This window comes from Lates calcarifer, linkage group LG14, assembly GCF_001640805.2.
Source record: "Lates calcarifer isolate ASB-BC8 linkage group LG14, TLL_Latcal_v3, whole genome shotgun sequence".
NCBI lineage: Eukaryota > Metazoa > Chordata > Actinopteri > Centropomidae > Lates > Lates calcarifer.
Genome location: NC_066846.1, coordinates 4,649,098 through 4,663,523, shown reverse-complemented (window position 1 = coordinate 4,663,523; position 14,426 = coordinate 4,649,098). Strand labels below are relative to the sequence as shown.

At 41.5% G+C, this 14,426-nt stretch overlaps 1 protein-coding gene across 3 annotated transcripts in view; it reads left to right on the top strand.

Annotated features, from left to right (window-relative positions):
* The window catches only part of fgf11a (fibroblast growth factor 11a), a 109,472-nt gene that overhangs the window by 36,085 nt on the left and 58,961 nt on the right, over nt 1–14,426 (top strand). For all 3 annotated transcript variants that reach the window (XM_051075438.1, XM_051075439.1, XM_051075436.1), the window contains exon 3: nt 8,408–8,518. In XM_051075438.1, coding sequence (XP_050931395.1) covers nt 8,408–8,518 — 111 coding nt within the window. The remainder of the gene's footprint in view (nt 1–8,407; nt 8,519–14,426) is intronic.

Sequence of the window (14,426 nt, the reverse complement as noted above, 5' to 3'; positions counted from 1 at the left end):
TACCAACAAGTAGTTATTTTGAAATATTAGCATGCTTTCCAATAACAAATCACACTAACAATTGGTAACCTCTGTCACACTCAACACTAAGGTAGTGGGCAGTTTCACCATGTTGGAACATGTGAAAGGTGATGTAAAATCACTTCAAACATGTTTATCTGTTTCAGGAAATCCAAAGGGAGACAAACCCTTAGTTTGATGTATGGGCTTCTTGTTGCATCATCGTTATTGCAACAGGAAGAAACTCTAATACAAACTGAGTCTGTGTCCCAATTCCATACCCATACAAATAGTATACATACAGATACATACAATATGGACCATATTATGCAGTCATAATCACAGTATATGGTTTTTGCTGTTAGGATACAAGAAATTCACACAATTGCCATTTTATTAGGTAAATGTAGCTATAACTAAACCTCAGTGCATAAGGAGTGTGAGGTAAAGAGACTAGAGGTCTAGCTTAGTGGGGTGCAGGAAAAGGCAGGGCTCTTGCTCTACAGTGCAATATGTGTGCTGTTTAAAGTCACACAAACTGTTACTTTGGAATATCTTTGCCAGATAAAAGAAACAGCAAAATATGTTTGATTTAATACAAAATGTTGTTTGCATTAGTGTGTATTAGTGTTTTTTCTATACATACAAATTTTAAAAATACTTATTAAAGTTGCATGAATCATATTTGTATATATTAATTATGGATCAGAAGACTTGTAGTGATGAAATCACAGATAATTATGGCCCTACTTTACACTTCTACTTAGATCAACTAAACATATCCACATGTTTCAGCTGACTGGTTTTGGTTTACCTTCATGGCTCTCATAAAGTTGATAAGTGCTGCTACAGTTTTTCCCCTTTTGAGAAGAAGCGTTCCACATTTTCAAATCAAGTTATAATTGGTATATAGAATGGAATGCTGACATAGCAAATTAATTAATTGAGTCAAGTGGTTCAGTTGTTTACGGTAATTATGACAAGGTATCACAATTAATTTGACCATAATATACAGTACTCATGTTGAAAACTTCTTAAGGTGCTCACTGTAGTGCAAGCTCAGGATTTACAGTTGACACACAAAAAGGTGTCTCTAAGTATCGTTTATTGCTGTGATGCATGAAGCTGCTGATTCTCTCCAAAGAAGTTTGCAAGCTTTAATTCTGCCAAACGCTCAAACAGTTAGCGAACTACAATGACCATAATTCATCAGTGATGCCTCAGTGATGAAGCACATCTGTGCTCCCTGGAGTTTGACTGCATCGATGCTGACACAGACTGAACGGAGACCATTTAAGATGACGTCTCGACAAACAGATGGAAGTATAATAATCAGCAATTGTCGCAGTGCCATCAGCTTCGAGGGCTTTGACAGACTTTAGTGGCTGGAAAAAATATGAATTACCGCGCTTGCTAAATGAAACATCAATAACGAGTCGTCAGTGTATCCCAGTGCTGCTGAAGTGAACTGACTACCTGTGGGAAATACATATACATGCACAGTGGGGGCTTTACTCTCATCTCCCCCTCTTCCTTTCCCTCAGCGTGTCGTCTTTTCGTATCCCTATTACCTCTGACTCATCTCCTTATCTCTCTCTTTTTTTTTTTTTTTACCTGCCATTTCTGCCTCCCACTCTTCCTCTGAGTGACATGTCTGTCATTCAGCAGAGTTTGTGTAGCTGTTCAGTGACGTTTTATTGATGCTTTGCTCAGGCACCACTATTCTTCCTCTTTCCTCTCGCTTTTCTCACTACATCACTCCTTCACTCCTTTCAAAAAGTAAGCAAAAGTAAGGACTTTCCTGCTGATGGGATATGCATTTTTTTTGGGGGGGGGGGTAAGATAGGAAAGAAAAGAGAGAGAGAGAAAGAAAGGGAGGGGGTGGGGGGTTGGCGGAGAAAAGAGAGGCAATGTGGGAAAGTGCAAGAGTGGTAAATAAGAGGAAGGGAGTAAGGAGTTAGGCAGAGGAGCAGAAAAAGGACAGAATGAGAGAGGGATAGTGGGAGAGACATATTGACAAAGATAAGGCAAGGCTGGATTAATTTACAAGGGGGCCCTTGGGCAAAAATGTGTTTTTTGCCCCCCCCCCCCCCTCCACTTATCCTGCCCCCCGTTGCAATGTGTATACACCCTGTTACCTCTGAGCTCCCATTAAATCCATTGCAACCAGTACTCCAGTACTGTGCAAATCATAATAAATTTGTATTAGTTTGCATTTATGTCAGTAAACAAAATGTAACGTGTATAGGAATATGTGACATATGTTTACTATAGAAACTAAAATTGCAAAACTCCTACGCCAGATTTTGTCACAGGCAGCCCCCGTAACCACCTAATAATGCTGGACTGCCCTTAATTAATATTGCATTGGTGCAAATTTACAAATAATCAAATTAACAAAACCAAATAACACACACTGAGCCTGGGACCGAGTAGCCCACCTTGCATGGTTGGAAATCCAGCCTTGGGTAGGTTTTTGAGCACTAGTAGTGTTATGGAGCAATGTTTTAATGAGTGGGTCATATCTAGTATGTGTCACGCACATGAGGAAGGATGCTCGTGCACGAGTATGAGCTGTGTGATTCACATTCCATAGCACAGGTTTCACGCTATCCACCTGAACAGTTGGCTGCAGTAAAGCGTAAAGAAACGAAGCGACATGCCAATAGAGGCAGTGAAGAAGAAAACTGCAACGTTGCAAACATGAAATTAAGACATCAAAACATGTAACCTTGCAAATGTTTCATAAGGAATGACGTATTCACACTTGACACTCAGAGATGCACACAATCAATACTAGTGAGAAACTGTGAATGCAGTGGTTTCTTCTTACTTCCAGTGTGAACATGTTCAAATGTTTTGTTTTTTCTTTCTGCAATTATGCTACAATTGCTCCACACCCATTGACCACCTGTCCTTTTCACCCTTACTTTCTGCATCGCTACATACAGGATAGGGCTCACTACTTTCTTCATTTGGTGCTTAATGTTGGCACTAGATATACATCGTGCCCTCCACAATCATCCAACATAGTCATTACTCCTAGGCTGGTAAATGGTGAGAGGACACTTGAGAAGAGAACGGCAGAGACAGACAGAGGAAGGAGACAAAAATATTTCTGCTGTGTAAGTCTGTTGTGTGTGATGACAGACAGACAGACAGACAGACAGATATTGTCCTTGGCAGATCATCTCTGCTTCTTCAGCCAAGCCCATTCTATTGGAGGTGTCAAACACACACACTCACACACGCGCACACACACACACTTTAAGAATTGCAGTGTGTAATGAGGGTGAAAATAACACTAGCTGCTGCCCAGTTGTCATCTGACTTGAGGCATCGGGCAGCCGGAGGGTTCAGGGTGACTTTAATGGTTGAAATTCTTAATAAGTAAAATTAATCCTGCTCTTTATCAAGGTCACTCCATAATTGGCATTGAATGTCTGTGGGATTACGAGCACAAATCCTCCTCATGCATAAACACACACACACACCACCACAAGCTCTTATGCTGTAGGATGTGATGCACTCTGATAACAAATCTTTTGTCTGCGGACTAATGCTGTAATATTCCCAGGGATAAATTCTAATGTGACAGTGTGATTGCAGTCCATACCAGCATGAATTTGTTTTAGTCCCATGGTCCTAATGCCATTTCAGAGGCTTTTCTACCCTTCCAAGAATAAAACTCTAAGGGAAACTCTGCATAGTTGTAATTTTTGGTAAGAAAATGTGAGAATAAAAACGGGAGCCTTAATCCCAAAATGTAAGTCTGAGCTTTAAAAGCTTCAGTTAAAAACAAGGCTGGATTCAGGCTTTAACTGGCTCAAACCCTGAATCAAAGACTTCCCTCCTTCAGACCCCTCTGAACAAGGGTGCTGCTTGAAAGGGAGAACTCTGAATGATTCAGAGGGCCCACAGCTGCTCAAAGGCCCCAAAATATGTGTGAATACAATGTCTTCAGCAGCTATTACAGTACTACAGTATATATACATGAATACAGACATGAATATGAGCAGCTTCTGCTTATAAAACAATATGTTTTTACATTAGCTGATTGGCACTGATTACTTTATTTGTGCTTCACTATTATAAGCCTATTCATCAGCTGTTTGGCTACCAGCTGACTGGTATTGTCAAGTCATATTAATGGAGGTATACATCTAGTCTTTTCACCTGACACTTCTCACTATTACTTTGCTGATGCCTTCATGCCCACACTGTTTGCAGCTGTTTATGCTGTATGCTACATTTTTGGTATTTTTGATTTAACCATAAATTAATGTTAATGTGTGTTAATTAAGGGGAGATTGTTCTTTCAGCACAATCATCGTTACTGCCTAGATTCTTTAAAAGCCCCCCTAGAAGAGCAGGCCTTTCTACCAAACCTAACTGAATTTATAATACATGGTCACTTCCTCGTTGCAAGTGTTTCTGGTTGAACTGAAACTAACTCTCCTGGACCACTTCAGTCTGCAATTAAGATCCAAGTTTTCACATCCTGCCCAAATCAAGTTTGACTTCAACATATATTATGCACATTACTACTGTTTGACTTCAGCCAAAATATAGTCTAAGTTTTAACAAAAAAAAAAAAGCTGCTGAGACTGGTGACCGAGCTGCGAGGTTAATGGATCTCCTTTGATTAACAACGTGGTCCAGTGTATTTTAAAAATTAAGGTAATTAAAGGAAATATTTGTTCTGAAATTATATTTTCATGGTCGTTCCTTCCACTTCCACTCTAGACCTACAGTCAAACGAGAGGGTTCCTCACACACTCCACTGTGGCATTTAAACCCTCGGTTTAACTAACATCCTGCCTCAGGTGTGACTCAAGGCAGTTTTTCCTGCTTTTAGCCTTTGCTTCTACATGGATTAAGTATGAGATGCTGTGTGTGTAAGCAGATGTGTGTTGGCTTGTACATGCACCAGTAGTCTTGCATGTCCTTGTGTCCAAGCAGCATTTCCTCTGAATGTTTTGGATCACAACGTTGTTACCCAACAGCGCTAAACGGAGGCGGAGTCATGCTAAAGGTCAACATCAGCCTCCTCTGTGTGTGTGTGGTTGTTGCTCGCCTCTGCTCTGCACTGTGGCAGATGTGTTAAGCAGCACATGGCCTGGTGTGTGGTCTGAAGCTTAATTTGAGATTAACACTCAGGATATTACAGATTACCACACTCCACGTTTGACCTTCTGTGTCTAGTCAGCCAGCGATGGATGGATGAGCTTTTATCTTCTACTAGTTACATAGACTCAATCTGGCTGCCGAAGCCAGAACCTCCGCTGAAAAGCTTCCAGACATGTTGGGTCACACTGTCAGCATGAAAGGGAGGATTACACACTAGTATTTTCTTTGAATACTTCACAGACATCAAGGCTTAACTCACACCCTAATGAGCTTCAATTCATCAATTTCCTGAGGTTCACAGAGAGCTGTTAGCTTTGCGAAAAGAAAAAGTAGAATATTTACTTTACCCTAACTTTCAGCATCAGCTTCTCTGAAAAATGGTTGCTGTAAAAATATATATATACAGTAAGATTTAAGTGATCACAAAGCAGACTTTCAGCACTATTGCATTAATGTAGCAAAATTCTCCACCAATTTCAGACAACTGGAACCACACACACACAGACACACACACACACAGACTTAATGTCCTAATGTTTTTATTATATGAACTAATACAACTATGACCTATACAATAGCAAACTGTTACAAATAGGTAACACATTAAAAATAGGTTAATTAGGCTGAATTTCCACAAGTTTAGTGATAACAAGGCTAACTTTGGTGTTAACCATCTCAGAATGATGTTAGAACTCTCTCAAAGGGGAATAATATGAGGTTGCCCCTATTTTCCCCATGATGCCCAACATGTGCCAAAACAAACAGAATTGGGTTGCAATATGGGAAATGTAGGATCCAGTGTTTTTGGGACACAACCCAAACTATTGGGCCCGAATGTCAGGATATCTCTAACCCTTCTGCTTAAACCTTGTTGTTATTTGTTTTAATTGTTGTTTTATCAATCTCTTGCAAACCCTCAAACTTTATGGAAATGTAATACTAAACTGCTGGAGTATCCTTTTGAGGCAAATTGCACCTGTGGTAGAAATGGCAAAACATATAACTTACAAAGTACAAAAAAGGCTTTGCTGAAAAATGAAAAAAGTAAACACTGAAAAATTAACTCATAGTAGATTGTGTTAAGAAATTTATTTGTGTTACATCATCATTTTCCATGTACTTAAGGGACAATTTAAAGCCTCTATATGGGTGTAAATGCCTTGCTGATTATCTTGCAGCCCATGTCTCTCTCTCTCTCTCTCTCTCTCTCTCTCTCTTTCTCTCACACACACACACATACACACACCCCTGCTGTCAGCTGAGGGCCAACTGCCAGCTGCCCCCGTACTTCTCTGTCCTCATCCATATTTGATGCGTCTCATTAAAAGTTGATTGTGGTAACGCTTCAGCATTCTGACATTCCTTCTGATCCACTATTTAGTCTCCCTCAGCACTTCGGAGTGAAAGAGCCCCCACAGTCATGCGTGTGCAGCCTGAGAAAAGAAACACAGTCCAATACAAACACGAGGTTAGAGGAAGACACGTCAGCTTATCTCTAGAGCAGTGGCGGATGAAAATGCCTGATTGGATCACTGAAACAAATAGCAGTCCGATGCCTCAGAGTGCATTGAGTAAATGACGACAGTTGGTATTTTAGAGCGGGGTAAACAAACGACAGGAAATGGTTCATTAAACTTTTAGCATGACAGTGAACGTGTTCTTGTTTGTTTCTTGAGCTTTTGTCATCTTACATGCAAGAATCTGAACTTTCCCGGTCTTCATTATAAACAAGAAAGACATTTAAATTTCAAAAGTATTTCATGTGTGTTTCTGATGCCGCGGACTTAGGATAGACTAGGAGGTGCTCTTGAGTTCATATTTAAAGGTGTAACTGTACCCCTTTAAAGTGAATTATCAGAGATATTAAGAGATGAAAATAACTATACAGTTTAAACTCAAGTCCATTCACTTTCAGCTATATTTTGATCCCCCAGAAGAAAAATAGTAATAGTGACGATGCAAATTAGAAACAACCAAATTACCCCCATTAAAACAAATAATCTTCCAGTTAAATCCAAAATCGGAAATTGAGGCATATCAAACCCTTAAAATTATTCTTTACAGCAGATTCTCTTCTGTCATAACTGTGACTGTAACTGCCATAAAGTCATTTTAGTTGATGGCTCTTCACTCAGACCACTCAGATACTCAGAGAAGACAGCTTGGTTGTCACAGTAAGAGGAGTAGCAGGTGGCAGGGGAGGCTGAAGTCTTGTCAGAGGAACCCAAAGGCTGTTTGTGGTCACTAGTAGCACTATTTTACCTCATAGTCCAAAACGATTTTTCCTCAGCAGCTTTCCCAGTCATCAAGGGTCTGTCTTACTTTGAATTTACCAAATCCATGCTCAGTGTCATCTGTGGTTCTCTTATCTACCTGTCACACAGGCTGACTTCAAGACACTAATGCTAACCAAGCAATTAGCATCTTATGTTCTTGCTTACAAACAAAAAAAAAACAGTTTCAGTAATTCATGTAGGGAAACACTGCACTGGTAAGCACTGAGCATCCTACATTCCTGCTGTCTTAACTACCAATAAAAGCAATTTCAGTAACTCATGAATGTGGATTATGTCATGGCTGGTGGTAGCAGCACAGACAGGGAGGACCCAAGTGCAGACACACTGGCAGAGCTGATGCAGTTAAGGAAATTTAATAGATTGAATGATGAGGCTTAGCAGACAGACTGACAGGCAACAGGTAACTACGTGCAGATAGCAGGAACATAGGGAAACATCACACAGCATAGACATGCAGCACAGACAGAAGCACTAATTTCCAACCTGATTAACTGAAATTAGGTAGCATAAAGATTTAAACATTTTAACCTACTGCTAGGTAGATTGTCATTGTATAGTCTCTGATCTTCAAACCCGTATTTAGTCCTTGTGGTCTAATACAGTTCTACACATTTGAAGTGCTCACTGCATTGTGTGTGATGGGCAGCTCCTTCAAGCACCCACACACACAGTGCACAGACATAAAAACACACATTCAAACAAAATGCACAGCTTGCCTCCCTCACTTGAACCTGTCTGCAAAAGATGCTTCTTTTTTAGCAGACACAGAGGTCCCATCAGTCCTGCTGAAAGCCACAGTCACACTCAAGCACACACACTTCACTGTTTGACTATTTCACAGTGTAAATATCAAGACCTGCCTGTTGTTTAGCCAATGTGCACGCTCATAGGCAGGTGTGTGAATTAATATCCGTGCACCGACAAGCCGTATGTGTGTTCGCGGGTGCTAACGTGTGCTTAACCCTGTGTTTGCTCTGCAGAGCCCCAGCTGAAGGGCATCGTCACGCGGCTCTACTGCAGACACGGCTTCTACCTCCAGATGCTGCCGGATGGCACCATGGAAGGCACAAAGGACGAAAGCAGCTCCTTCTGTAAGTGAATGATCAGACACACAGAGATGTTTTCCGTTAGTCCAATCAAAGCGTGTGTTTCACAGCTCAGTCAGTACATGTAGCACTGGGATTTTCCCCTGCTTTCACGCCAAAGGACATTTAAAAGGGTACTTCCTGGTAAGCCAGCAATATATCTGAACATCTCGACAGCACAGGAGAGCACCGCAACAGTGCCTATGCTTTCTGCTTTGATTCACACTAGGATCAATCAGGCTGAAAATGTATGCGCACTTGGCAAGGTGCACTGGGTGAATGCCAGCTAAATGGGATTTGTTCACGTTATGTGATAAATCACAGCAGATCCCTGGAACAGATGAAGCTTTCCAGACACATGTTTCTAATTGTTTTGCTTGCAATCATTCTGACCTTTAAGTTACAAGCCTGGTGTATCTATGAATAACTCATTTATGTGAGTGTATTGAGTATACTGCAAGTGTGTGTGTGCTCTCAGTCCTGTCTGATGTATTTTAGCGGCTGTGTGCTTTAAAGCAGCCAGTGGCAGATGATGTCCTCAGCATCCCTGCTTATCTCAGGTAGATGTGAGTATGACGTTATGATTACTGTAGAATTTTTACAGGATACTGAAATCACTACACCTATCATTATACTGGAGCCAAATGGTGTCTTCTGCTGCGTATTGTAATCTCCATGATTCTGAGTAGAAGGTCACAGCAGCTGGCTTAATGGTGCAAACCATGGTGATCTGTACATTGAATCAATCTAGTAGATTAGTGGTGCTTTTGATGGTAATAGTAACATAAGTTAATAAATATAATGATGACCTTTGAATGATAAAACTAACAGTCACAGAAACAGAAAAACACATAAAAACACACAGTTCAATCCAATAGTTGTTGAGATAATTCAGTCTGGACCAACGTGGTGGAACAACTGACATTTCCATCCTCAGAGTCATGTATCAGCTCTAAAGGGTGAAGAGTGGTGGATGCTGGACTTAAGTGTGTGCATGGTTTTTTACCACTGCCCTTCAAGCTGATAGTGGTTATACATTCTTCACATAGCCAGACACACTCCAAAGCAAATGTATCTAGAGGCACGTTTTGCTGGCATCTGTGTACCCTGAACTGTAGCGCTCTTTACCAGCAGTGAGCAACTGTTTATGTTGTTAGTTAACCTTGCTGTTGCTCATCTCAATCCTTGCTCCACTACACTAAATGTACTGAAGTCAGGATAGATGTTGTTGGCAGGACTGGATGTGATGGTAGCCACAGCCAGCTGTTCAAAATACAGAACACCAACCAGGTGGCAGATGTGGTAACTACTCACTGCCAGATATGCACTTAATAATACATACCTTAATCTGTTAACATGGCTGCTATATTCTTTGTCTCCAAACTCTCACATTCATATTTAGCACTATTTTGGGTGATTACTTACACTCAGCTTGTAACTGCAGTACTTTAAAATCACTTAATGGCAGCAGAGAATCCTCTGAGGATCTGAATCAAGACTTAAAGCTCTGCCCATTAGTGCAAAAACCTTCTGCTGATTCTCTAGATCTACACACACCACACACATACACCCTACCACAGCAACTATGTAAACACACACTTCTCCCTGTGAGGGGTCATCACCTGGGTGATTACTGACCCAAAAACACCATATCCCATGATCCCCAAGAGTCCCTGGACTCCCTCCAACCCTCCCTGAAAGATCAATATTGTATTATAGGATATCCCTGATGTGGCAAGACAGCATTTTTTCTGTCAAAATACCAGTTTGGATGGAAAACATGAAGTTAGCACAATTTTGGATTTACAATCTACAGGGAGGAGGAAAAAACACACTTTGACTCTCAGCTGTGGTTCCCTCTGTAAAGTTTGTGTTTCAGCGTTTTATTAAGACGTCAGAATACTTGTGGCAGCAGTGGTGTTACCCGGTTAGAATAACCTGGATTTAACCTTGAGCTATTTATTACATGTTTTCCCTTGGTATTTGGTCCTGGAAAGAATATGTAACAGCATGTTTTAGGTCATTTAGACATTGGATTATGTTTGTGTGTTTGTTCATTTAGATTTGGATGAGTAAAACTTTGGAATAGCAGGAAGACTTTTGAGAGAGAGAGAGAGGAGAGAGAGAGAGAGAGAGAGAGAGAGCCGGAATGGCACCAGGATTAGAAATCCTCCAGTCACATCTGTTTGGTGGAATGAGGCCCACAACAGCTCCAGAAAGCTCCACCATAATTGATTAGACCCACTCTCACCTCTGTCCCTTATGTAACAGCACACCTACACTGAGGCAAACATCGCCGCACGCTGAACTTTAAACATTCTCATGTCCAATCTGAAATATTCATCACATAATACCGTAGGGCAAATCTGAAGGCGAGCGGGGCTCATTTCCAGACGGATGTAAAGACTGCTGTTGCGTAATAATGTTTTTTTTTTTTTTGTGTGTGTGTGTGTGTGTGTGTGTGTGTGTGTGTGTGTGTGTGTTGGGGTATTAAACATCAGTCAGAGTGGGGTCACCCCACAAATTGTTTTTGTGGGTCTGACTCACGGTTCATTTTATAGCAACTATAATTCAGTCAACTCCAGGATCTGCTTTAATGTTGGCCTGGGTTCTTTGCATTATCAGGGGACTGTGTGTGTGTGTGTGTGTGTGTGTGTGTGTGTGTGTGTGTGTGTGTGTGTGTGTGTGTGTGTTGGGTGTTACAGCTAAGTCCCACAAAACTCATAAATTGTGAACTTTTAATCCAAGTCAGATTATTCATTCATTCATGTGCAAATTGTTGAGTGATTGACATCATTCTAACTGAGTATCAATCAGCAGCACAATCATCTACCTGGCTGCCCACAATATTGAAAGGGTAGAAATAGCCGTGTTAGCATGTAGTGCACCTCTGTGGAGGTATGTGTGCATGACTGCGTGTGTGTGTGTGTGTGTGTGTGTGTGTGTGGCAGACTGTCAGGCTTATCTTCAGTAGTCTCCCTGGGAGCACAGACCTACTGTATCATGTAAACTGGCCTGGAACCAGACAGCTTTCAGTTTCACTCCATTTCAATTGTAGCTCTAGTTTCCCCCTAAAATCTCTCTCTTTTTTTGTTTTTTTACAGCCAGTAGAGTTCATGTTTTGTACTAACTGTATCAACAAAGCGGTTCTTAATATTGCCAAGAACTTTACTGACCACTTTGTGGATGGCTGGACTAACCCACTTGGGGATTATTGGGTAAAAATGAGCTGCTGGGCCCCTGTATCGCCCTCTCTGCTCGACATGTACAATTATTCCTGACCTCAGATTTTCTTGGGAGGACATTTGATTGAATATTAATTGATTTAGGAATTTGTACTTTGTAAGCAAAGTATCAGCTAAAATGTAGGTCTTGATATGAACACTTACAGCTCTACAGATTATGTAGATAAAGCAAGTCTCAGAATCAGGTAGTAAAGCAGGATGCACCTTAGTGCCCTTATCGCCTCAGCTGATTTTCATTAACACACTGCTGACTCATCTTTTTTCTCTTGACAGGTGACACAGATCTTTTCTTTCTAATGAATCATACAGGTTAATTCAGACTTGAACCTTGGTTTAATTTTTTGTAATCACTAAAGTAATTTGGTGGTATCTAAAAATAGAGTCATCGCAGTGTAAAAATTGCAAGCAGTGAGATAGTCTGACACGCTGTTAACAAACCAACAGACAGATTATCCAAACCACTTTATTTGGAGAAAACTGCCTCATAACACTTTAATTTCCACTGTAAAACTGCCAGATGACTTCCTGAGGCCTAATGAAGCATGAAAGGAGTTGGCAAGTAGAAATGTTCCTTTTAAATATAAACACACATATTGTTAACAAGTACTGTAGCAGTTATTTTCTAATGATGACGTGATAGCGACTTTTTCTGTTCTGCCTTACAGTTTACTGTCCCCACACATGTCTCTGTCCACTTGATGTCATTAAGTGCTGCCTCAGTCCTCAGGCAGAGAATCCTGAGGCTTACAACCTACATGGAACTGGCATCGCCTTCCACTCCCCTTCGTCTCCAGCCTTCTCAAAACCAGTGCGTGCAGTAATTATGCACCTCACTGCAGTGTATGCCAAGAAGACCCAAAAAAAAAAAAGGCCAAATCAGCAGGAAATGGGATAAATAATTAAAGGAGCAACAGTGCAATTCATATTTGAGGCCCTTGCCCTGATGGATTGGCTGTCTGGACACTTTTCTGACTAGCTGGTGTTACTGATGCACGTTCAAATAAACACACACACATTCACACAGTTTTTCAGGCATTCACAGTACTTGTCTGGCTTGACACTAACCTCTCCTCATGCCCCTTTACACCTGTGACCTGCTGTGACCCAGTGTAGTGACACCAAACTAATGACCTCCAGGGGGCAGGAGGGAGCATGGAGGAACATGGGGGAATGGTTACATCTCTGACCCCCTCTTATGTCTCTCTTCCTGCCGTATCTGGCCTCGACCAGCTGCGTTCACCTCCTGCTTCTCCTGTCAGGGAGGCAGGACACTGAGGGGAAAGGCAGGTGCAGGGACAAAAGTTGGAAAGAGGTATGGAAGCCCTGGGGGGGATGTAGCGGAACAAAAAGTGACGAGAGTAGCTTTTGTATGGCCTTGCAATACTTTTATCACTTTTTTTTTTTTTTGCTAAGTTCCCTCAGGGCTTCCATAACTAGGCGATAGAGGAAGTTGTCAGGAAGCTGGAAGTGACTGGATATTAAAGCAAAAAGTGACAAAGGGATGGAAACAGAGAATAAGAGGATCAGAGAGGAGAAGAGGAAGAGAAAGAGGGCACGGTGGAACACGCCAGAGAGAACTGAGCCGGCAAGACAAGATGAGTTGGCAGAGGAAGAGAGGGGAAGTGAGGGGGAGGGCAAAAACGTGAGGATGACAGAGAGAAAAAGAGACAGAGAGCGGAGAGAGCATTGGGGACCAGGAGGAGCAGCTGGCACGCAGCTGATGGCTCCTCGATCACTGTGTCTCCCCCCTCTGGTGGGAGGTCAGAGGAGCTGGCACCCCCACCTCCTGCCCTGCTCCTTTCTCCCCTCTCCTTCCCTGCTCTTGGCTCCTCCAGGCTGTTATGTAATCAAGCTGGAAGTGGAATGAAGAAAGGAAAAGAGAGTATGGTGAGGGAGTTGAGATTTATTATCTATTTATCATGGAAGACGGTGCTGCAAAGGACTGTACTGGTGTTTTTGCACATTTTAGCCACTTAACAACAAATGACTTATTCTTTACAGTTTGCAGAGAGTTTTTTAATACAGTTTTCAAACTCCCAGACAGCTGTAAGTTTCCATTCACCTCAGTATATTGTGAAACACACCTTTCAAAGATTTAAGATTCATAAAACTTTATCAAGTGTTAGATTATAGTTATGTAGTAATGTGGTTTTCCTAAAGGAAACCAACCTGGTACTGATAAACCAAAGTATCTGACAACTGAAACTTTGACCTGATGATGGTGCAAAGAATCACGGCTCACAAGTCTTTGAATACCTCTAACAAATTTCAGAGTAATCCATTCAATAGTTGCCAAAGCACTGAAGCACAAATGTCATCCTGCTGAAAAGTCAGAGGATCACCAAAGTCATTGTCATACATCCTGTAGGGTTGCTGAATGTCTGCACAAAATTTTGTAGCACTCCCTCCAATAGATATTGACATATTTGAGTCTAGACAGAAGTGGAGAGCCAACCTCCCTTTTGAATGAGCTCACTGACAGCTGCAGACAACATGGATGCATAGTTGTTCTTATGCTCTCTCTAGTCCGCTTGGAGTCCACTTGTACGATGCATGTGCAGTTGTGTGCAGACCCTATGCGAACAAATCCACATGGGCACAACAAATTGGTGGGCATGCAGAAGTTTGCAACGAAATTTAAGAAATTTTTGGGGTAACTAAATAAGCAA